The following is a 24,978-nucleotide window of genomic DNA, read 5'->3' on the forward strand; positions in this document are numbered from 1 at the left end:
TGAACTAGTCTCTGCAAACTGAATCACAGCAAACTTTTTTTCCTGAGGTTATGAGACAGTCAAGTAAATTAACTCTAGTTTGTGTCTCACTGCAAATAGATGGGAGTAGAAAATATTTTCCTGTGTCCTCTCTGTTCAAGTATGAATAATGGTCTGCCTCCAATCAGCACAACTCTGCAAACTTTAGTTAATTTGACTGTTAGAGATGAAATGAGTTATTCAGTGTACACAGAACACACACTGTGCATATATAAATGACAGCACACAACATGACCATACCCACACAAGGAGGAGCAAACATCTTCAGTATATTCATGAGCATAACACTCCTATAGGTATTAGGGTATAAGCTCAGGAATTAACATCAAAAAACAAGTCTACTGGATACAGAAAAACAACCTAATGCTGATGAGTGATGGAAGTTTGCAGGAACAGCTGTGTTCATAGTGTTGAATAAAACAGTTCAGAAAAAAACAAAACAAAAAACTTCAGCATTTGCAGTTCTTCGTTTGTCCCAGGTCTGGTTTTGGCACATGCCAACAAGCTTTCTCATACCCTGCACTGGCAGTTTCATTCCCAGCACATTTTGGCAAGTAGGAGTATCCAGGAGCATCCCTGCATGGGTAAGATTGAGCAAGCACTGGATCTCCATCTCACGCAGTGGTTTTACATGTTTGAAGACCTCTACGACTCCATGATAACACCAGTGCATATGTGTAGTTTCACATATGCAAGGCTGCTTCTGCTCCCCTACAACACAGTTCTCCCAGTTATACAACACTTTGAACTTACGAAGATCCACACCCGAGGATCACTGGGCATCACCCTGGTTCCAGAGCAAACAGCACCAAACACACATTGTCCAGAGAAAGCGAAAATCTACCTCAGAGCCAGAAAACTGAGTACAGTTTTATTCAGTAGTGCAGGGGAAGGCAGTTTCCATCTGACTTGTGAGTTCTCAGGTGCAGGGCTGGACTCTCCCATAGAACCAGAACTACAGCGTAGTCCTTAGGAGCTCCAGTGTTGGTCCCTGCCTTATGTGCAACCTGCTTGGATGTATCAGTATGGTCCAACACACTGTTCCTGTACTGAGACACTGTTCCTTACTGAACAGAGGTGTATTTGGGATAACCTGGCTTGGACAGAGCCTGCAACTGAAAGAGCTTCTCAGTGTGAGACCATCTGTGCTTCAGCTACAGACGCACTGACAGAAACACTTATCAGCACTGTGATTTATTAGTTGCAGAATTCCCTGTAAAGGTGCTTGAAAGGTAAACATTCAACCCTCAAAAAAGTAGCAAACACAGTTTCTTTTCTCTGCTAAGGGTATTAGGACTGCAAACCTGTCTTTGGGATTTTTCTGATACAGCAATATACATAAAATTTAGTCATGAGGTGTTCTGCTTAGCTTTCAGCTAATTCTCAGCACTACGAGAACACCCCTGTAGATGTTGGGGAGGAACAGAAATCAATGTTTCCTTTGTACTGGGATCTAGGGAAGGGAACGCTTGTTTGGAGATGTTTGGATTTAATACCTTCTTGATTATATTTTGAAAGATTTATTTGCCATTTGTAGGTTGGAGTTGAAAAAAAACTACACAAAAGTCACATTTGAGTGTACGTTCTTTGATATTACAGTGCTCGTAATGCTTTTATGTACTTTTTATTGATTTGTCTTTCTTTAAAATAATTAGAATTTTTTAACGAGGAACTTCCACAAATTATTTATTCAATCATTCAGTAGTTATGACTAATTGCTGAGACAGTGTAATTTCATAACATGGACTGACAACTTAAATGATAGTTTATATGGGTAAAATTTTGTATTTATCATGGAACAGAGATTTATGAGAAATCTATTATGTATTGAACTGTGCTTATCCATCCTTATTAAATTTCTTGGGCAAACTTGTTCTTTACCTTATTCTGCAGATTAGTAAAATTTAAGTATTTATCTTAAACTGTCAAGTAAAGCTCATGTGGAAATTCAGTTGCTTTGTTTAAATTTGACTTTGGGCTGTCAATAAAGATGATATGACCTACATTAGTTTTTGTTCAAATTACAGAAACAGACAATTAAACCTCATTTGAATAATGCTAATTGTGATCTGTTTTAAATGATGTGTTTGCATTCACATTGTGTCACTAGGAACAACATTTTCTATGTCCATGAGAGCTTGATTTTTTTTATTTGGTATCTCTTTTACAAACCAGCCATGATCACCTGATTTCAGTGTTTATTTGGTAAAGAACAGGCCTTGAATCCTTAATTTCTGACTAATTGCCTCAGACACCGACAGTCTTTCCCTTGAATTTCAGTGGGCTTTGGACCAAGCCATTCATGGAATATTAAGCTTTACATGGTCTGATGTGTTTCCACTCCCATCCATCAGTAGAGACTGTAACAACCCTATTAGCTTTTTGTATCTCAACCAGAGCAGTTTTACAATTTTCTCCACTGCCTGAGACACCTGAGAGAGCAGGTTCATTTAACAACTGAAACACAGTTTGCATTTCATTAATGCCATATTTTCCAAGCCTCCATTTTCAGCATTCTGCAAACCTATCCTTTTTGTCTTTGTAAATCTTGTGAGCATGAGTGCCTGGAGCTGGGTTGACTTACACCCTTAAGGATCTGGCCATTTATCTCTTCAACCAAATTTGTAATGCTAATTAGGCATGGTCACAGTGACATTTTATTTGACATTATAATAGCTTCATTAGAGGAGTTAAAAGCATATATATGAATATTGTTCTGCTAACTGGGTAAAAGTAAATAATACACAGGAAATATTATTCTCCTCTGATTCTTGAGGCAGAGGCAGTGCTCATATATGTATTTGTGATAAGAAACATAAAAGAGAAAACTGGCTCTGTAATTACATCACAGAAAGCTCCAGTGAATGAAAAATCCCTCCTGGCTTCCAGAGCCACTGTGGGGCCTCACAGCTTTATAAACAGAGCTCAATGGCAGCTGTGAGCAAGTTGATGCCACAGACTCAAAAACTGGGAAACCTTGTTTTTCCATGGTTGAAATTGCAAAATTTAGGTTTAAAACACAGTTCCTTAAAGTCTACATGCACACCTATTGCTTCTTTCTCTCACGCCATGAGAAAGGTCCTACAAAATGTTATTTTCAGTATTTTTAGCTTCTGCCTCACTGCAAAAATTGCAACAGCTCAGGAAGGATTTTGTGCTGGCAGTTGACAGATTGTGGGAAGTTCCTGCCCTGCTGTTCCCAACAGGCTGCTGCGATGCCCAACACATCCCATCCCAGTCACTGCCCCGGCTGCGTGAGAGGGAAGAAGTGCTCCAGCTGCAGCAAGAAATCTGCTCTGCCCTCAGTACTGTGTTTCTTCTGCTTTGTAGACTTCTGATTCTCTGGGGAAGAAAATCCCAGACCTGCTTTGGTCAAAAAAACAATAGGAAGATGACATCATAAATTCCTCTTTTCCTTGTCTTGCACATCTGTTTCCTCATACATCCTTTTTGGACCAAGACCATAATTTGAAACAGAGTGGAATCCCACACCAAAGATCATGTTTTGCAGATGGTTTAAAAGTTTCTCAGAGAGAAAAGCCATCTTAGACTAGACAGGGCTACACCAGCTCCTGCAGCAAAAGAAGCCTGGCATCCATCCAGGCAGTTTTTATATGCAAATGCTAAAACCACACTGACTGTTCATTTTAAAAATCATAAAGCCACAAGAGTTACATTAAGTCTTGACTTAGTTTGTCTTAAAAATTATTTCTCTCATTAGACCACACGGACATGACTTGAGGTTGCTTAGAATCTCTAATGCTACATTCAAATACTCCAAACTAATCTGAATAAGTACAGCTCTCTACAAGGTCAAAGAGGCAATGTAACATATGAACATTCAGCTGTTCATGGGAAGTAAGACCTATTATTTATCTTCAGGGCCACTTATAAATTATCCTAAGTAATACTACCTCAGAAATTTCAAGGTGTTCTTTGCTCTGCCAGTAGGAAAAAAAAATCCAACATTTAAAGTTTGATAGATTATTTCATACAGACCCAAGAGAACAGTTTTTCCTTCCCTAAAATTTGCCTTTATAATTACAAAAAGGCAGGTGGTTGGTAATGCAAATAGATCAGGGGGAGCTGTGCTAGTTGTCCATGACAAGTTTTCCTCCACCATTAAAATGGCAATGGAAAACTCCAAGAACTACTTCTGCTTCAAGGAACAATTTGAATGGGAGAAAGTGGTGACCAGGTCCATGTCTGTGAGACCCACTGCCAAGTGCTACAGGATTGTAAACAGAATCTGAAAAACCCTTGCAAACATTTGAGCAAAGTTGCCAGGAGATGCTGAGTGTGTCAGCAAGAATGGACAGTTTGGTACTGCAGGGTATTGTTTTGTAGAAGCTCAACACTGTCATGAAATCAGGTTGTCAGAAGTGAGCACTTGCCAGCAAGGGCAAGGCAAGGAGCAAGGGTACCTTGGATCTACCACAGGCCTTCCATTTACTGTCACCTCCCAGTAACACATTTCCTTAGGGACAGTCTCAACTAGACTGTTGTGTGTGACCAGGACTTCTCATTTGGTGTTCTTGCCACAGCTGTCCCACGACAAGTCTTCCCATACTTGCCAAGAATGCAAGATTCAATAGCTGTTCCACCAAGCATCTCTTCTGGGGCTTCTGGATGCCACTGTAAGCCTGAATGGCTGGAAAATAGTGTTTAGCAGAATTTAAGTCTTCCTCTTAGGAGAAACAGTGTTCAACTAAATGAAAGGTCTTCAGCAAGCTGTCTAGGTGCATTGGAGTTCTTTTCTGTCAAGGACTTCACAAATATTGGTATTTTGCACATTCTCGCCATCAGTGTATAGGGATCTCCTGTAAATCAGCTCCCAAGCGCATAGTCTGAGTTTTCTCATATGTGTTACTCAGGTAAAGCATAGTGGAATGGCTTTTTTTTTGCCCAAGTTTTGGTTCAAGCAATTCAACTTTTGACAGTAGCAGAGCCAGACTTTTGACTGGTGCTGACAGTACATGCACTTTGGGCTTGCTGAGACTTGTCTCCTTGCTCCTTACATCTGAGGTGTGATATAGGAAGGCACTGTTGCACAGGAATTCTGACAACACTGCAGTGGTGCTGGTTTAACTTGAAGAGAATTATTTAAGCAGCTATCAGAATACTATGCATGTGTCCTAATGAAAGAACTCTCATTAATCTTTTAGAGTAATTATTAACAACCCCAGATCAAGGATATAGGTGTGACCAGGCTGCAATAATAAAATGTGAGTTGGATTATCAAGAAATAGCAGTTCATAGGTTGATGAAAAGAAAAACATAATAGAGTTGTACTGAGGATCCTCAGAAATGCTATCACAAAGTGACAGCAGAAACCTTAACACTTCGAAGACAGAATGACATCAGAGGTGCCAGGGCTACAAATCAAAACTCACTGATGGTCACCTACTGGTCACTAGGAGACTACAACCTTGGGAGCTGAGTAAAACGGGATGTACAAAGGGTGAGCAACAAATATGCAGTATGTAAAATATACCACATACCATAGATGTGGCCATAAGGTAGAACTTTTAAACAAATAAGGAATAGGCAACTAAATAGAGCAGGCCTGCAGATAACATTAACAAACATATAAAAGTGAATAAACATGGGACAAACTCATACAGTCAACACAATGATCCTGCCTTTAGAAAACCTGGAACACAGATAACTTGCCACTAATAACCTCAGCCCCCAAAAACACATACACACACACACACACACACACACATGCTCTGTCTCTCAAAAGAAGATCTGTGATGCCGATCTGGGAACCCAGAGGTGCATGGAAGGATGAGCCCAGAATCTGGCAGGAAAAGATACAGGAACTTGGAGTATGATATTTTGAACTGTGTTGTTACTGAGAATGAGCTGCAGTAGTTGCATAATTTGCCTGTAAATGTTAGTATCATTGAGACCAATAAAGCTACTTTGGTAAGACTGCTGGGCCTTCAATTAGGCTAACAATACATTCTTGGCTTCGCATACAGACAGGGTTTCTAAAGCTCACAGTAATTGCATGCAATATTTGCTCCAATGCCTTGCTCTTGAGGACTACTGTTAACACAGAACAAGAGTTGTCAGAGAATCTGGCAGCCAAGGCTGTAATTATGATGCACGTTGCCAAGCGCGTTGCTCCCCATCAGACTCCTTGGCCAATCACCCCTGGTAGGCTCCTCAGAATAAGGGCCCTTGAAACAGCATTCCCACCCTTGCTCTGTCACAGCAGCTTCCACCTTTCCATCAGCAAGATGGATATGCTGCAGCATATTGTCAGAAAATGGTACTTTTCCAGAGGCATGACAGGCTATAAGTACACTTTCTGTACAACTTAACATTTTAGGAATATGCAGAACAGTAGCCGAGCAATAAGAAATTAATTCTGGAAGGAAATGTAGAATAAAAACAGAGAGGGTATGGAGAAGATTGATTCATGTTACGTTGGTAAAAGGACTTTGATCCAATTTAACAAAAGCAGCTACTGCCCTTTCTGACATGTACCTGGTGCATGCATACAGGATTTAATCCAATTAGATTTCATTCATCATGAAAATCTGCAGTAAGAAATAAAATCTGATGGAGCACTATTTTTACTCACCAGTCCAATTCCAGCATGGCCAGAAAGTGATTTTAACCCTTCCTAAGAATTTGCACTCCCCATACCCTCACCATCTGTGCCCCTGGGAAGAAGTTACTTTTTTTGTCTCTAGAGACCCCTGCCTGCCAGAGAAATACCCAGGGGCAGTGCTGGACAGAGTGGTGTATGAAGCATCACTGAAATGATAGGCTGTACATGGCAATATACAGCAGGAGAAATTAATGCTGACCCATGTCCCATTCCTCAGAAAGCCAGCACCAGCTCATCATTGCATCCTCTTCTGCTGGGCCTTGCTCCAGGCATGTTTCATGGGATTAATTTTAGCTACAAGTGCATTTTGTTCTATATTGATTTTTTGTATGAAAGAAAGCTGAGAATTAAGCTTGAAAAGCCTGATCTCTTAACTCTATTAAATGAGGCCAGGCTAGATTAAGTTAGTAGTTCATCTTTCTGAGGCTAGGCATTAAAACACAGCTCTAAGGTGAATTCCTGTGTCTATGTGTCTTGGCTTAAAATCAGGAACAGAATATAAACAGCTCCACTTGAGATTTCTTATTTACTACACTAAGGATTTCATTAAAAAGATGGGAAATTAGAAAGAAGAGTTAAAATTGCCTCACAAAGCATGGGAGAAGTAGGAAAAAATATCAAACATCTGTTTTAAAAACAAATACACTCTGTATGTGATGGGGCAGGGAGCTGACAGAGGGGATGGTATACTGGGATATGATGTCCTGAGTGGATGTGAAATGCCTCTTGCTGCCCACCTGAAGCCCACAGTGCTGCCCTGGAGGCCAGCCCCATCCTGCATGGACATCCTCCCCACGCTGGGTACCTTTCACTAATCAGGCAGTGATGCTACATTTGTCAGAGGGAAGTAAAACTGAAAAAAAATAGGTGGCGTGATGTTTGTTAGGTCCTCAGCTGCAGATTTTCCACCTTCCAACAGAAGACAAGGATCTGACTTTCAAAAATGCAGCAAAGCCTTGTGGCTTCTATTCACTGCAAATGCTTTAATCACTGCTCTCCATCTTTCCCTCCCAATACTGAATTAATACATTGTCATTAACAAACAAACAAAAACCTGACAGACAAGCATACCATGTAGACGTTTTGTGGCTGTGTTTGGAAAGCACTTTTCTGGGAGTGCAAAAACACAAAATCAGGCACGATCCAGTAATCAGGAGGCGCCCACCCCCGCCCCCAAAGGCAGAAGTGTTTGAGTTCCCAATAAAGCATTTAGCAACGACCTACAAAAGTGTGTGACTGTGCAGAGCCCGTTACTAAGGCATACGGGGAGAGGAGGAGGAGGAGGAGGAGGAGGAGGAGGAGGAGGAAGGGGCACTGACTGGCTGTTGAATATAGAAACTCAGCAATCCGGTTTGAAATCTCTGCCTCATCCTGTGCTCCCTTTTCAAAAAAATTCTGCTTTGTTAAATAAGAATAGCCCCCTCCACCATACCCCAGGAGGTAAAGATCACCACTGTGGCAGGGACAGGCTTCTTGTCCATTTTAAGGCTTAAAGCAAGATAAACACTTCACAGCCTTTTCCACAGGGAGGGATCAGAGGGGGGAAAAGGGAAAAAAAAAAGGAGGCTGTTATACATCTTGGAGAATATACCAAGTCTTTGCCAGAAGCAGAATCTAAGGCTCAAATCTCCTGCTCCCTGCTGTGCTAGATAGAGCTGCCTTGATAGATAAAAGAATATGGAAGGAAACAGACATTTATTTTATGCATTTCTGTTAAATAATTTGGGCATTTACACCATTACACTACTCAGAGTGCACTGGTGTGTCCTTCCAATATCCCAGTGACTACTCCCCAGGACCCCATGCCTGTGAGCATGTGGATACTGTGATTTCCTCATTAGTTTGCGTGGATAAGCAACTTTCTAAAAGTCCACTGCATTCCAAGAGAATCCTGGGTACTTTTGTGAAACAAGACCTTGCTGTAGTAGGCAACTCACAGAGCAGAAAGTGGTTTACAGCTCATATTATGGGGAGATTTGGGGGAATGTGTCAAAAATCACAATACACGTCCGTGTTATTGTCTGATTTATAATGTGCAAGACACAAAGTGAACACTTTCAGCTCCTACTTGAGACTCAGTCTTCTATGCTCTTCTAAACACCTGACAGAAAACACACAATACCTTCACCTCCCTACTATACATGAATGCTTGCACCAACTACTGCTGCCAGGTTTGTTTAACTCTACTTGGCATGGTCATTGACATCAACAATGAAGGAACTGAGAGAAGCTGAAAATCACTATAAAACATGAATAATATGTATCAATCCCTCCTCTTACCATGTTTCGACTCAGTGGAGCAGTGGTAACTGAGGCTTTAAGCAATGTCTCTCCATAAATAGCTCAGCATACTGCTCTTACCAAGCAAAAGCTTTGGTGGTAGGGAAGTTCAACATACATTTTAACCTCTAAGGAAAAAGATAGTGAGAAACAGCTGGACAAACTGTTGAGATGGAATTAAATACCAAATGCACTTATTTGTAAATACAGTTCTTTGTTCTACCCTTATGTTGTTTGAGGTGGAAAGGGAAACAAACTGCTGAGGCAGTTTAACAGGGGTTGGCTTCATTTCTGAGAATGTAATGAAAGTTACAGCAACAATTTAATAGGCTGGATGTTACTGATCGGAAGAACTCTTTTCAGCATGGAAATGATGGGAAAGGCCTTTACAAATCTAATTTTCAATACTGGCTCTACCTCTCTTTTGCAATTCCTTTAAATTTTCACTGTCTCTGTATCCTCCTATTATAAATTAATATCTTATAATTGCCCTTTATAAAATAATACATCTCTTCCTTAGACTTATGAAGGGTTTGTGAAACTCTCTGACAGCTGAAACATCACTACACTGATTGCAAAGCACAAATTAGCCAAGTACATTGGGTATTTAATTTATTTTTTAAGAGCTTTGAGCTTTGGGATCTGCTAGGGCTGCACATTTCTGTGAGTCAAAAGGCTCTCAAATGCTCTGAACCATATGAATCAATAAACTCATGTCTGTGTTTGAGCTTCCTACAGACAGACAAGATGCTTTCTTCCTCACAGCTCAGCTCTCCCAGCACTGATCCACAGGACGAAGCCTATGGATGCAACACTCTTTATAAGTCAACTCTTTAACCCTAAAAATGGCTAATGAGCTATTGCAGCTGACAAAGAGGCCCTCAGCTCCCAGAAATGAACTCTATGAGCGTTTTGATGCACTTGGGCAGCCACACCAAGCTCTGGTCAGGTCTGTGGGTTGTCTGGGTGCAGCTGGGGTAAACAGCATCTTTACCTGTGTAGCTGCAAATCTGAAAGCGTGAGATATATTAATGGACCTGTCTGCATAGTCTGCCCTCCTCTGCACTTATAAAGTTAATTTGCAAGTGACTTACAAATCCTGAAAGCACAGCAGCTGTAATTCCTCTAGAAGAGCAGCTCAGTGATTGGAGCCACCATCCCTCTGACAGCCTTCACCTGTCCAGTGTTACAAGACTAATATCACAGTCAAGTCTGGCACTACCAGTTCTACAGACTAGGAAGAAATAATGACACTCATGAATTTAACAAACAAGACAGAAGTTATGAATTTCATGATCTGGAAGCCCGTCTTGAGTTATGCAAAGTACATTGAGTTAGGTATTCACAAAATTGCTTCAGCATAATTGTCGGCACGTGGATTGTTTGCAAACAGCTTGCACAAACTACTTAGTGTTAATCATTTGTTCCGTGACATAGTTAGTCATGCACTATTTCTGCTCCTTGAGTGGGTGATTGTATCCTCCTAAAGGAGAGGGTAAGAACCAGCGAAAATGAAGTGCACCCAGGGAGTTTAACATGGATAAGCGCTTTCGACAAAGTACGGACGCGTCATGTCTCACTAATCTCAGCAAGATGTTTATGTCTATCCATCTCCATGCAAATAATCTGCAATGACTCTGCAGAGTCTGGTGAACCAAGACTGGGGACAAGGAATTCACATCGACTATTTTCAGCACTGTGATTCTTTTTAATGCTCTGAACAAGGGGAAGTGTTGCAGAGGAGTATCTAATTCCCCCAGACAACCTGGAAGGAAGGGAAGACAGATCACCACTCCTATGAGTTTGGCAAGAACATACAATTAAAACTGCTGTCTCTCTCTGCAGGATATGGGACTGCTTCAGGGAAAGAGAATGTCTAATAAAAATAATCACAAAAAATATTGTATTCCCTGAAGACATAGGAATGCTAGGGTTTTATTCTTTCCATGTTTCAGTTTTCATTGTTTACATGATACTAGCACTTGAATGCAGGTTTTGGTCAGTGTTGCAAAAGACAGAATTCTAAAATCCTAAAATGGTTTGGATTGAAAGGGACAGTAAGGACCCAGATCCAACTCCTTTCTGTGGGCAGAGACACCTTCTACTGGACCGGGTTGCTTGAAGTCCCAATCAGCCTGGCTTTGGACACTTTCAGGGAAGGAGAATATATTACAGTTATAGTAATGTGTAGAATTATACTTCTACACATTTCAGTGACCTGGGATGGAACTAAAGAAGCTTAAAAAGTGTAAGCTCTGAATTTTCTTGCAAAATTGCTTTGATAAACCAAGAGTGTTCTGTATGGTGCCTGGTAAACTGGAGAGAAACAGTCAGCCAGCACTGAGAATAAGAGCAATGGAGGGAGACTCTCAGAAACCAGGATCTTCTGTTAAAGGTTTGCCTGTCTTTTTTGGAAGATAAGCAACGTTTGGAGAGCACTCTTCAAATGACTGAAGGTTTTACACACGCTTGAGCATACTGACTGACATACATATGGACTGTAAAACCAGGGGTGGGTGGCCAGGCAAAGAAGTGTGAAGACCAATACTCTAAAAGAGAGGATGGATGCTGCAGCACCACACAACACTTTCAATTGCAACCACATCCTTGTCATATGGGGTAATCATCATTTACAGACAGGCAATGGGTCACAGGTGATTTTGACATCCCTTTGCAACTTTTAACCTTATGGAGGAAACTCCTGACAAAGCAGAGAAATACATCTGGACTTTTCCATGCCTGGACTGGTAGACCACTATTTCAGTACTCAGCCCAGTGTATTTTCCTGTATGGTTTTAACTCTATTGAAGATGACTGAATTTCCCATTTGAGACGCTTGTTGAATGGTCAGACAGCAGAGTCATTTCTCCTCTTCATACTGACAGTAATAAGCTATTTTGCTGCTTATGATTCTCCAATAAGATTGTAAGAATTTTGTATGAGTCTCAGAAGATATGCATTTGCTCTCATAGCACTGGCATAATATGGATCCACAAAAAGATAAATTTTCTGAATTATTCTTGATCACAGTTAATGAATGGCTTCCTACAGAACTTTAAGTGAAGGGGTAACTGGTGAAATTAAGGCAGTCAGGTAAAATTAAAAGGTAGATAGAAGGCTTAAGTTTGTTTATGAATATAGTTTTAATATTGTAGCAACAAGCTACAGATCCTGAGACTAGTTTCTCATTCAAAGCAAAGCTATACCACATGTAAATGAAGTCTGAATGCATTGGTTTGGGGTTTTTTTAATCATGGCAATTGCATCAGAAACAGCATGCAGACACACACAACTGAAATGATTTGCTTCAGCTATTCTTGTTCTCCTCAGCATTTCATGAACATTCCAGTAATCAAATTACACTAGGACAAATGCTCATAGAAAATGAACAGCAAAACCAAACACTTGCAGTATTTGCAAGTTCCAGATTCCATGTCCATCTCCACTTCCTGTGTTTACTGGACTGAAAAAGGAAAAAAAATCACATGGCTGAGCTAAAACTGTATCTCGCACTGGTCCCTATTCAAAGCCTGTGAAGTAAAAGGAAACACTCTCAGAGATGTTTTGGAAAGCTCTGGGATGCTGTCATTCCTAATGCTTACATTGCTCATACTTGTTCCAGAAATTTCAGGTGGTTTCCAGGCACAACAGAAAAAAAAAAAAAAAAAAAAAAAGAAGTCTGGAGTTATCAGATGTATTATTCACTGTGAATTTTCACTTCATTTTCCTCTTTAAGTACACTCCTGAGGAGGAATACAAGGGCAGTATGATCTGGGCAACAGGCTCCCATTCTCTGTCAAACAAAGCATGTTTCTTCTGCTAATCATGTGGTTTGCTGCATCCCACTGCAGGTCTAAATTTGCCACTTATTCTTCCCCTGTAAACCTGTAAGGGTTGTGAACCCCCAAGGAGGACATTGTGGCACAGCCAACTTCCACATAACTGTATGTTATGTATTTATATGCACTGTCAAAATGGTGGGAAGATAAGAAACTGAGTTTCACTGGAATCTAGCAGGCTGAACTATTTATAAATAAGTGTCTTATTTTTGGTGCTCTTCAGAGAATGTGATGAACAGTGAGTGATGAGCAATTTATGTTGCTGATCATTTGTATCACAATAGAGCCTTGCAGTCTTTTTCTGCAGTTTAGACTCTGTAAGCTCAGGGTATGTATTACCCTACAGTGGAAGACAGCACCTCAGAACAAAGACCAATGGGCAATATAAGGAAAGGGTGAAATGGGAATGCCACACTGAAAATGGAAGAGCAGGTAGGTAACAGTGTATCCAAAAATAATTTGATGATTCCTGGGGATTCTGGGCATCAACATTCAAAACAGACCCATCACCCATCCCTCTCTCTCTCTCTTAGAAGAAACTCTCAGTGTGAAGGAATCCTTTCCCATAAGTATTCCACACTGGGGCATTTTCCACTTACGCAATGAAGAACAATATTAAACAAAATATGGCATAATGGACATGAAATACATGTCATTAGAAGGATTTAATGCTCTGAAGAAATCCTAGGGTATAACTGAAGTTAAAAAATAGGCTTTAAAGAACAAGCTTGTAAGCACCCTGTACTGTGTAAATAATTCATGTGTTTAAAAAGATGATCATAAGGGTGACTGAATAATCATCATTTCGGCTCCCCTGTGTTGACTTGCTAATGCGAGATTCCTAATCATAGGCCACAGGAGTATTGTTAAGCATACAAGCCTATTCAGCCTATTTCTATAGTGATACATCGTGATAGTAACTTTTAAAGAGGTGATTAGTAGATTGTTTTTTTCTCCCCATTTCCCTGAGAAACCAACACTGATGCCATGTTTTACCATTTCTGTGCCATTAGCTCTGCAGCAGACAACCTTATAGAACCACAGAATGGTTTGGGTTGGAAGGGATCTCAAAGATCATTTCATTCAAACCTCCCTGCCATAGTTGGAGACACCTTCCACCAGACCATGTTTCTAACAGCTCCATCCAACCTGACCCTCAACACTTCCAGGGATGGAAGATACAACACCTGAAGGTTTCATTTCTCAACACTTAAAAAAAAGACCAATGCTTTTTGCTTAAACTACTTAACTATTTTCATATTTACGTGTGTTTGCCTCAAGGCTTATACTGGGCATGAATTTGTCTGCTCAGAGCTTTATAGTTTATCACCTATCACACACAATTTAAACAGGGGAAACCCAGGCCCATTAGCCCCTCACCTTGTTGCCCTTCCAATGTAGGGGTAAGATCAGCTTCATGATATTAGTGTAGTAAGAAAATGTAAATCACAGCTCAAATGCTTTCAGTCCACTCTCTCAAGAGGGTGGCTATCAGCTCCAAGTAAAGGTTACATCTGTTTTTCCCACTTTTCATGCTTGAATAAATTCTTAAAAACAACTTCTGTCCTACAGAAAGCTGTTATATATATGAGCGAGCCTTACATGCTGAGAAAGTGATAAATAATTATGCTTTCACCTAAAATAGCACCGGAAAATTATCAAACTGTGAACTCAATAATACCAACTTTTCATCTGATTTGCAAAAAATGGAGAAAGATCTTTTTAAGCCAGTTTGAGTGAGCATGCTATTAAGATGAGTATAATGCAACTGCTTTATCAGTAGCATCGTTGAGAGAGCCTGATACATAATACAGCTGCTCTCTCTGGTTATTATTTGGTATGTTTAATATTTGTTCCCTTACAACAAATGTAAAACTTCATTTGTAAAATCTCAGTTGATACTTGAAGATCTATCTTGTCTTTTAACTCTGTCTGAAGCTAGAAAGGCTTGAAAAATCTCCTATGAACAGCATGGGCAATCATTTCCTTCACAATCTTAAAAAAAGCTGGAAGTGGAATATCATGCCTTTAGGGAAATACTAAGAGTTTAAAATATGCCTGTGCAGCATATTCATAGATTTTTATAATGCCTTTCAAATACTTTCCATATTGTAAAACAGGTTTTGGAAACAGATGAAACCTGGCAAAGAAAAAAGTAATAAAACCACTGTAAAACGAAAACGAAAAAATGGTACATGCTTCTCAATTCCCTAACATTTGATTTTGCCTATACAATAATAAGAATCAAATGATCACAGTAATTTCCCTGTTTACTGTGCTTCGGTGTCAGCTGAGGGTGCACCTGTGCTCACCTCCACTGCTCCACCCCCCCATCTGTACCCTGCAGCCACACAGACTCCAGCGAGTGGAACGTTTCATACTGAAGTTAATTACCCAGCACACTGCACACCAGACCCTTGCAAACTGGTGCCAAATGGAAACCTTCCTGTCAGTTTCCAAGGTCTCTCCCAGCTCACTATTCCTGCAGCAGTGCACATCCAAGAGGTTCAGCATCATCTCCCAGCTCCCTGACAGCTTGCAGGGACAGGGATGGCTGCCTAGCATGGGGGTGGCACATACTCTGCTTGTACCAGCAGGGTGTTTTGTGCTCCAGGGATGCAAGATGCTCGTCAATGGCTGTATGAACCAGAGAGAGCTCGGGACTGAGTGGTGAACATCAAAACTGAGTGGAGTCATGCTTTGAAACCCTGTCTACAGTCAAATCCAAACTGCAAGGCCAGCTGCACACAAATGTTTGGCTGCAATTCCCCACAAAGGTGGCACGTAACAATCACTGTGGTGGTATGCCTTTCTCAGTTCTTCATGGAGCTGCCCATAAGTGCCAAGAACAATGTTATTAGCTTGCTGTGACATCCATGAAGCACTGGGGGCCAGATTGTGAACTTCTGAGTCACACTGATGAGGAGTCCCTTGCACGAACAGCTTTGCTCAAGTATGACTCCCTTAATAAATGAATCATCTATCAGTGCTGCCTACTCAAGCTTAAATCTTTTTCCCAGTTTTCCTGCTACTTCCACCATCTGTACATCCTCTCCCCATGGCGGTGAGAACCAATTTGGCTGATTGACAGGGCTTTGGGGAAAATGAGGAGATCTTCAGAGCTAGATCAGAAGTAAAGAGCAGATGCTGATGTCCAAAGGTCCATTCCTAATGCCACTGGGCCTGAACCTGCTCCGTTTATTAGGAAATTTCTTCTGGGTACCTATTGGAATGATGCTGTGTGTATCCCAGCAACCTTGGTTTGTCTCCTGGCACTCTGAATTCCTAACCAGAAAATGTCTGACCCTGGGCCCTGGAGCATCAGGAGGGACTATGCCCAGGGATGCCCTGGTGCCTTGCTCTTACCATAATTCTCAGCATTACAGCCACCCACACCAAGGCCTCGTACCCTTTCTAAGAAGTCCCTCCAGCAGCAATAAATCACTATTTACCTTTGACATAATTCCTGTTCCCTTCACTGCTTTCTAGATGTTGGCTTGAGCAGTTTCCTGAGAGGCCTGCCAAAAAGATGGTGCAATTTAGAGGGGCGAAATGCTTTTTTGGGACAAGCACTACTCACTGGAAGTAACCATCCTTAGCCAGGGATCAAGACAGCCCTGTTGACTCAGACCTGATTTGGGGAAGCTGTTTCTCTCTGTGCTTGGTGATCCCAGCTCTATGTACAGTGCTTTTGTTAAAAAACACAGTTCCCTTGCTTTTATGCTTCTGGGACCACAAACAGCAAAGACACAGGGAAGGGTACCTCTTCTTTCTCTTCTTAATTCAGATTATTTTCTCTCTCCCTGCGTCACTTGCGTTTAAGTTTCTAGTTTTCTTGCTTCCTCTTTTGGTTTTCTTCCTCTTTTCCTCCTCTGAATTCTTTCAGCTACTCAGAACAAACTGCAATTCACAGCTATCTGTATTGCACTCACATTTGGTGCACTCTCATTCAACCAAACTGAGAAGACAACTCTTCCCCTCTTTAAAAGCCCTTCAGTAGGATCTACAGAAACATGGATCTATAGTCTAACTGTTCACTGGAAGACAAATCTAGATTTTTAGAAAAAAATGGGTTTTTTCTAGTTTTCTGTTGATTACAGTAATACATAAATTCTAGCCATGTTATGGCTGGTTTTCTTTCACATGTAAAAATTACAAGGAAATCTGCAGAGGGAAATAACAGAACATAAGATAAACTGTAACAAGATAGCCCAATGTTTTAAAACTGCGTTTGCAATATCTCCTGGGCCTAAATAGTGAATAACTCATTAAATATACCCTAAATCAGAGCACTTCTAAGTAGTCTCTAAATTTAATCATGAGCACTGAATTGATTAACATAAAGCATTAAAAGATCCTTGGCTGTTTTCTGGTTTCCATAGCTCTGCTTCCATCTTTGTGGAAGGCTGGGGTGCTTTCTCTGGCTTTTGCAGACAGATTGTTGTAGGAAACTATATTGAATACCTCAACTTACTTTTCTTTGTTCATAATCTGTTCTGTACAGTAACTTTATGCATTTGTATAGTATCTGATAGCAACTTGTCTTTAAATTAGCGTATTTTAAGCCAAATTTTTATTTTTATTTAGTGGACTAAGCTAAGTATTCTCTGGTATTTCTTCTGATAATGATTGCTGTTCAGTAAAGTAATAATTGATGGTGCGATATTTTAATCACTAATTATTGACAGGAGTTTGTGCAGTATGTTATGAAAGACCTCCTCCAGCACAGCAGTGAGGACGACATTGCATTGTCAACAGCCAGAAAAGGTAAAAAACCCATAACATGGTATCAAATTCAATATTAACTCAGCTTTTTTCTGCATCAGAGAATTAGGACAGGATGAGGAATGAGAAAATCTTGTTACTGGCCAGGTCTGAAAGATGGCCACCCCAGTGGAATTCTGGCTCTTTCTGTCTCAACAGGACTCTAAAATTAAGGATCCAGAGGAGAGAACTGAAGTAAAATATTCTCACCACTTACTAAATTTTGAAAAGGGATCTTTTGCAGTGTCATTAACTGAATTCTCCTTAAACACTGTAATTCCAATAAAGAGATTAGTTATTTTTTTATCTTTCATTGCCCTGTGCTTCTGAGTATGCAAAGATTGTTGACAGTGGAACTATCCTTAAAGAAGTCCCCATTGGTATTTGGGTAATGCTCTGGTCTAGAAGATTGGATGCCTTTAGTGGTGTTTCAAATAGCATTCATGATGACACTGACAGTTTACGGGACAGCCGTGACTTGTGGTGTGATCAAGAACACAGCATGCATAGGAAAAGACCCTGAGCATTAAACAAAGCAAAAACCACAAAATAAATAAGGTGCCAATACGACTCCCAATTGCTATGCCAAATCACTTCCACAAAACTTGAGGGATTTCTGACCACTGGTAAGAATATAAACAAAGACTCTTCTCCCTTCAACCCAGAACATTTATTAACTTAAAAGCACAGAGAATTTGGCTTCAGCTAAAAACAGAAACAAAGTATGAAACCACGATACACTCACAGCTAACAATGGTCAACACAACACAAGAGCACAAGTAAAACTGTTTTCAAAGCAATCACCTGAGGACAATGTACAGTATTGGGGAAAAGCCTATGAGAGGCAGAAGACTGAATCAGTTAGTAAATGCTTTGCAACCGCTTTTTAACAGAGGACTGTTAAAATCAGGAGACCTCTGGCATGAGGGTAGGACCACAATGCTGCCAGCAAAATGCAGTTAGGCCTTTGAACTTTGTGCTTAAAAGAATTAATGGCTCTATATGATACCTGGCTATGGAGCAAAACCATTAGTTTTGAGTTGTGCAAAGCTCTTTTACATGAGCTGGAAATTTGAAAGGTATCTCACTTTATAGCAGATCAGTGTCCTAAACTGTGCATGTTTCAAAAGCTCACCGTGAGCAAAACTGCACTGAGAACTCTGCCTGAAAGAGAGGCAACTGGGCATTTGTTTGTTCTCTCAATTTCTGTCCTTATTTCTTGTCAAGGCACCTCTCAAAAGCCCTCTTGAAGTGCAGAAAAGGTATGCGTCACACTATTTACTCAGTGTGAGGTGAGGAGGATTGGTGATCATAGGGATAAACTGAACTCATATTCCTAATCTACACAGCAGCTAGTACAAGCTTCCAACACCTGGATTAAGACAGATTATTAATGATTGTTTGAATTACTGGAGCCTGTGGCCAAGCACGTGTGCTGCATACTCTGCTGGAAAATGACATTATAAAAGCTTTTTCCCAGCTAATCAGAAACACTTTACTGCAAAAATGCAACTCTGGCTTGAAGGAAGGAAGAAAGAAAGAAGTGTCTTTGGCATTTACCTGGATAGAAGCTTTCCCACATTCCATCTGCTTGCTGTAATTTCTACTTGCCCTCATTGGTGCCTGCCCTTTAGTGGTGCACTGCATAGTCAGTGTCTTGCAGGTCAGTGTGACTTCTAAGGCCACTGTACTCACAGTGGTATTCTTGTCTGCTTCCAAAAGGGAAAGATCTGCAATTCCCCATCCTGAGTTGTTTTATATATATAAACTGTAAAGCTGTTAAAACCCCAAAAGCTTAATTCCTTCAAAAAACAAATTCAAAAATTAAATTTTTACAGTCACTTTCCTTTCACAGCATCTGTTCTGAGGCTGAGTTTGCTACTTCACTGGGAAATTCACAGTTTAACCTAAAACTCTGACCTGATTTATTTATTCTTTTGACCCCCTCTGAAGTCATAGCAGTAATCAGTAGTGCTGCAGTTCCAGTTCCTCGGGAAACCAGATAAAGCACGGACTGTCCAGGCAGGGACTGATGATTTGCAATTACTTTATTCTGTTTCATTGCTCTGAAAAGATTCCTTTTCATGTTAACAGACATCAGAGGTGCTGATTTATGTGAAACTCACGGAAAATTCTCCTGCAAGTTCAGAGAACACCGCTCCAAACATGATCTCCCCTGTGTTTCTGATACTATCACTGAAAAAACAGATATTATGGGCTATTCTTCCCAGACTCTTGGCTCTGAACTGTAGTACTAAAAGCAGTATCACAGTATTTATTTATGGTTTATGTTCCCTGGATCTTTTCCCTGTTCCATCCCTGGGAAAATTATTAATGATGTTGGCAATACTGGAATGAAAAAATAAAGTGCTTCTCTTCATACAAACATACATAAGGTGACAAGCCTTGCCTTAATAGCATCACTGCTTGAGAGCTGCTGTCTCCAAAATAACGAGCTGTCAAAGGTTCACTGCAATTTGCATTCATGTTAGTAGTAAGAAATCCAGTGGTTTTTTAACTTGCTGAATGACAGTGTTAAATTGTTACTTTTGCTTATTGAGTGTGAAAATTTGCCGGAGTGACAGTAAACGAAAAAGTAAACAGCATTTTTTCAGGTCACAGCAGCATCTGGATTTCCTGTTAGCGTATGTTATCAATTAAATCACAGATAAAAATGAAAAAAGGTGTGTCACATTTTACTCTGTGTAGCCTCCCTTGAAGCCATGTGTGTATTCTGCCACACACAATCCTGGACCTCCAGTACAAGGTATTTCTCATGAGAGAAAAAGTGCAGTATCAAACCTTGTGATGGTTGTTGTCTTGTGATTTTTTTAAACTTCAGAGCAGTAGAACTGAATGAGAAATGAATTTTCAAAGATGGTCAAACAACCACAAACTTTTGAAAACACAACCTAGCTATTTTTTGCGACTGCAGTTGCCTGTCTGTGACACTGGATTTCCTCTTGATGTTACATGTTTGAAGTATTACTGTCATCAAATATCACCAAGACAACAGGCAGTATTATTAAAATATGTTTCAGTTCTGGATTCTTATCTTCCTTTTCATTTTAAATATTTCTTTTTGTCATATTAGGGACGATTTGCTCAAAGATCAACATCCTTTTCAACTGCAATGAGTAGCTGCCTATTATAGCCTTCTGCATGAAGGAATAATGTTAACATTCAACAGAAGGACAAAACATTGCATGTGCATGTTCCTGTCCTGATGCAATGTGGAAAATGAGACCTTGTTACATATTGCTACCCTAAAACAATCTCTCCCAAAAATCTGAATGCTGAGGAGAAGCAGAATATGAGAGCATTTGGTGAACATTTTATTTGCTAGCATGTTTGCCATGTGTGAAATGCTCTTCAAGGACAAACAAGTTTTGGGTCTGCTTCTGTCCCTGCCTGGAAGAAAACTATCTGCAGGCATCCCCCTGAGGTGTGCTGCAGGTGTTTTGTGGGAGGGAGGATGCTCTGCCCAAGCATCAGTGGGAAAGGCGACCCCAGGGAAGCCAATTCAGAAACAGGGTTAGGTGTCAGTCTTCTATTCCCATCTGGGCATACCAGCAAAATCTGCCTCATCTACAGTGATGCCATTTACCTCCACGCAGTAGACATGGTCAGTCTGCAGCTACAGGGCTACAGAGCCAGGAAGGTGGAAGGACCATGGCATGCTCCTTTCATGCCAGAGTCAACATGGGACTGTGAGTGACACAGAATCCCTGCCTACAGGAGAGGCTGGTGAGGTTAACATCTCCAGGCTCTCCTGTGGCCAATATACTGTTGGAAATTCTTTAACTCTAGGAAGTATGCAAGGTAAGGCTGCTGATGCACTACCTTCAGAGTTAGCCTTAAAATGATATTTATTAAATGAAAGTATGAAAAAGAGTGTTCAGAAATATGTCAGCCCCTCCAAGCCAGTCTTGAGAGACTAATACACTCGTATTACCTTCTGGCCTTTGGGTAAGGCTGACTTTTTTTTTAAATCCACGGAGCCTTGAAAAGTATTTTTTTTTGGCTCAGCTGGAAAAAAAAGACCCTGTTCAGCACAGGTTCAATGTCAGTCATTGGTTTCACCGCCATTGAAGAAAATGCCATATAAAGTCTGCTTGAGAACAAAGCCCAGACTTGGACAGACTGATCCATTTGGCTCCCCACTGAGAACAATTTAAAGGTTAAACAGGAGTTTTGAAGGCAGCGGAAAGCAGCAATGACTCTAACCTTGTGCTGTATGTGTTTAACACATCTTGGATGAAAATGCTTTGGATGAACTTAGATTCACCTCTAAGATGGAAGAGTGAATAATTCTAACAGAGCAAGGAGATACTGGAGTTCAGCATCTGATCTTCAGGTAGCTTTGGCTATTGAATCCAGCACCACTGCAAGTGTAGCTTGCAGGTAGATGTAACTGAGCAAACCTGGATGAAATTGGCACCAAACATGCATCAATAGTAGCATTCAGTGGCACTGATTACCCCTGAGCTTCTGAGACACCTAAGTTATGTGGCTTTTGCTGAGGTGGAGAAAACTAGTTGAGTAGCTAAAGGTGCTACAAGAGAGCTGGAGACAGGATTTTTACAAGTGACAGGACAAGGGGCAGTGGCTTCAAACTGACAGAAAGTAAGGTTAGATGAGATATTGGGAAGAAATCCTTGCCTGTGAGGTTGGTGACACACCTGTATGGGTTGTCCAGAGAAGCTGTGACTGCCCCATTCTTGCAAGTGTTCACTGCCCTGCGGGATGGAGTTCTGAGCAACCTGGTCTGGTGGAAGGTGTCCCTGTCCATTGCATAGGGTTCAAACAAGTTGGTCTTTTAGGTCCCTTCCAACTCAAACCGTTCTGTGACTCAGGCCAGCACATGCAGCTCCATCTTCAGTTACAGATGAGGAGCTACTTAGCACAGTGTTTATATCTTTTCTGTTACAATCTAATGCACCAAACACCATCCTTCCCTCACCCCCTCTCTTTCCCCCAGAAATCCAACAGTGGTCCAGGCTCATGTTCGCATTTCTTTTGCAAAGAAAATTCAACTGGTAATATTTCTTTGTGATTATGTTTTGAAAGCAATGTTGAGCTACCTCTTCTTATATAAAACAACTGTTTCTTTGCTATTTAAAAGACAGTTTCAACCACTTTACTTAGAATTTCCCTTGCACAGGCCACACAGAACCGAGCATTTTCTGTCAACTCTTTTACCTGAAGATGACTCCTGGCCTCAAACACACAGTTGCAAAATACTGAAATATCACCTTTATCCAGAGTGTGTAACAGTAAGTTGCAATTTCTGTAGGATAGAAAGTTTAACTCCTCTTGGATACTAATACTACTTTTACCTAAGACTGTCAAACACAATTAATGAAGTTAACACTATTTTAGCTACAAGGAAAAAAACAGGCTAGGCTGTGGTTTCTACTACTTTAACTGGGAAATGAGCAAAAAGCTGTTCTAGCAGCAATGTACGAACTCATGAGCACCGAACATCCCGACGCTTTAGATATCTCAGTGCAAAGTCAAATTACAGTTCACAACTTCCCTGAGAAGCATCATCTGATTAATAACCAGATAGACCACTGCATTTAGACCAGTAACAAACAAACACCCTGAAAGCTTGTTTAAGCCTTTTATCCCCCAGCAACCTTCTGTGGATCTGCAAAGCATGCCCTGGACACCCCTCTCCGCTCTCTACAACTTAACGCGGCGTATGACTTTGGGCTCACAACTTTGCTAGTGCGACCGAGCTCTGTCTGCCTCTCCACAGCGAGGATTCCTTTCCCTCGCCACCCCCGGGCTGACAGCCGGGACTAACACGGGAGTGGGTGCTAGAGGAGGGACCACAGCGCGATGCTGGCGGCCCCGGGGTCCGAGCGCTTCTCTACGGGCAGAGCTCGGTCCGGGTCCTCCCAGTGTGACCCCCGCCCAGCTCCCATGCCCGTCCCCCGACCTTGTACCGCAGGGTACCCGGGGGCACTGCCCCAACCATTCCCCCACTTCCTTACCAGACTCCGCCGGGGGAACTCGCCTAGCACGATGCTGACCACCGGGATGCGCAGCGCCGCAGAGATGAAGTCCAGCTCCAGCATCTCCCCGCGGCTCTGCGGGAAGGCGAGGATGGCGGAGACCCCCTGCACCACCACGGTGTGGCAGAGGCTCTGCAGGAAGGAGACGGGGTCGTTGCTCCAGGAGGCGCTGGGCGAAGAGAAAGGGAAGAGAGGCAGGTCTCCCAGCCCCGCCTCGATCGCCATCACCACTTCCAGGGACAGGTTGTAGGGCAGCAGCCCGGGCATGCCGTTCAGGTTGGCCACGGCGAGCAGCAGGGCGTCCCGCGGCGAGGGGGGCGTCCGCCTGTCCCCCCCGCCGCCCCCCGCTAGCCGTCCCCGCGGCCCCTCGGGGGGCCCGCCCGGCACTTCCCCGGGCCAGGCGACGGCGGGGGCGGCGCGGGGCTGCAGGTGGGTGGCCCCCACCCGCACCGTGTGTCCGATGCGCCGCAGGATCTGGCAGGGCTGCGGGTGGGACGCGGAGCCGGGCACCGCCGCCAGCACCAGGGCGCAGGGCGGTAGCAGCAGCAGGCACGCCCGGCCCAGGACCCCGCGCACTCCCGGCCGACACATGGCGGGGAGCCCCCCGCCACCGCCTCCTCCGGCCCCACCACCCGCATCAGCCGCCCCGCGGGCAGGCGGCAGCGGCATTAGCCGCGGCGGGAGAGCCCGGCGCAGAGCCACCCCCGCCACCGCCCATGGGGCCGCCGCCGCCTCGCCCCCGCCCCGGGGCTGCGGGGAAGGCTCAGCCTCCCGGACCGCCCCCCTCGGCTCCGCGGCGGCACCGCTCCTGCGACCCCCGGCACTCGCCCCGCCCGGGTGCTCGCTCCGCCTGGCTGCCCCGCCGGCACCGGGATGCTGCGCTGCCCTTCCTGCCCTGCCCGACCCGGCTGCCCCTGCCCGGCCGCCCCTCCGCAGCCCGGGCCCCTGCTGGGCTGCGCGACCCCGATCCGCGCTCCGAGCCCGCCTCTGCCCGGATCCCCGGTGCCACACCGTGCTCCCGGCCCCGCTCCTCCCCGCACCCCCGGCCCGGCTCCTCGCCCCAGCTCGCTGCCCGCGTCCCCCCGCAGCCCTCGAAGTGCTCCCCGCCCGGCGCCGGAACCCAGCAAAGTTGCCGGCGCGGCCGCGGGCGGTCGCTTGGCTGCGCTGCGCTCCCGCCGGGAGGGACGAGAGCGGCGGCCCCGCTCGGCTCCTCCCCGGGCCGCCAGAACTCGCCCCACCCCGGGCCGCCCAGGCGAGGAAGGGTTATGGGGCCGCCCGCCCTCTTTCAGCCCCGGGGAGCGTCCCGGGACAGCCCCGAGGGAGCCCCGTGTGCAGGGGCAGCCGCGGCGTCCCCCTCTCCGCAGCTGAGCAGTTTCCCGTGCTTCGGGGTCTGTGAATCGGAGATGGG

At 43.1% G+C, this 24,978-nt stretch overlaps 1 protein-coding gene across 1 annotated transcript in view; it reads right to left on the minus strand.

Annotated features, from left to right (window-relative positions):
- The window catches only part of GRIN3A (glutamate ionotropic receptor NMDA type subunit 3A), a 75,987-nt gene extending 51,277 nt beyond the window's left edge, over positions 1 to 24,710 (minus strand). Inside the window, exon 1 of the mRNA XM_071581653.1 lies at positions 23,550 to 24,710. Within this exon, the coding sequence (XP_071437754.1) occupies positions 23,550 to 24,239 (690 nt within the window). The 5' untranslated portion in view covers positions 24,240 to 24,710. The remainder of the gene's footprint in view (positions 1 to 23,549) is intronic.
- Between the last annotated feature and the right edge of the window lie 268 nt (positions 24,711 to 24,978).

The sequence above is a fragment of the Pithys albifrons genome, chromosome Z, assembly GCF_047495875.1.
Source record: "Pithys albifrons albifrons isolate INPA30051 chromosome Z, PitAlb_v1, whole genome shotgun sequence".
NCBI classification, from domain to species: domain Eukaryota; kingdom Metazoa; phylum Chordata; class Aves; order Passeriformes; family Thamnophilidae; genus Pithys; species Pithys albifrons.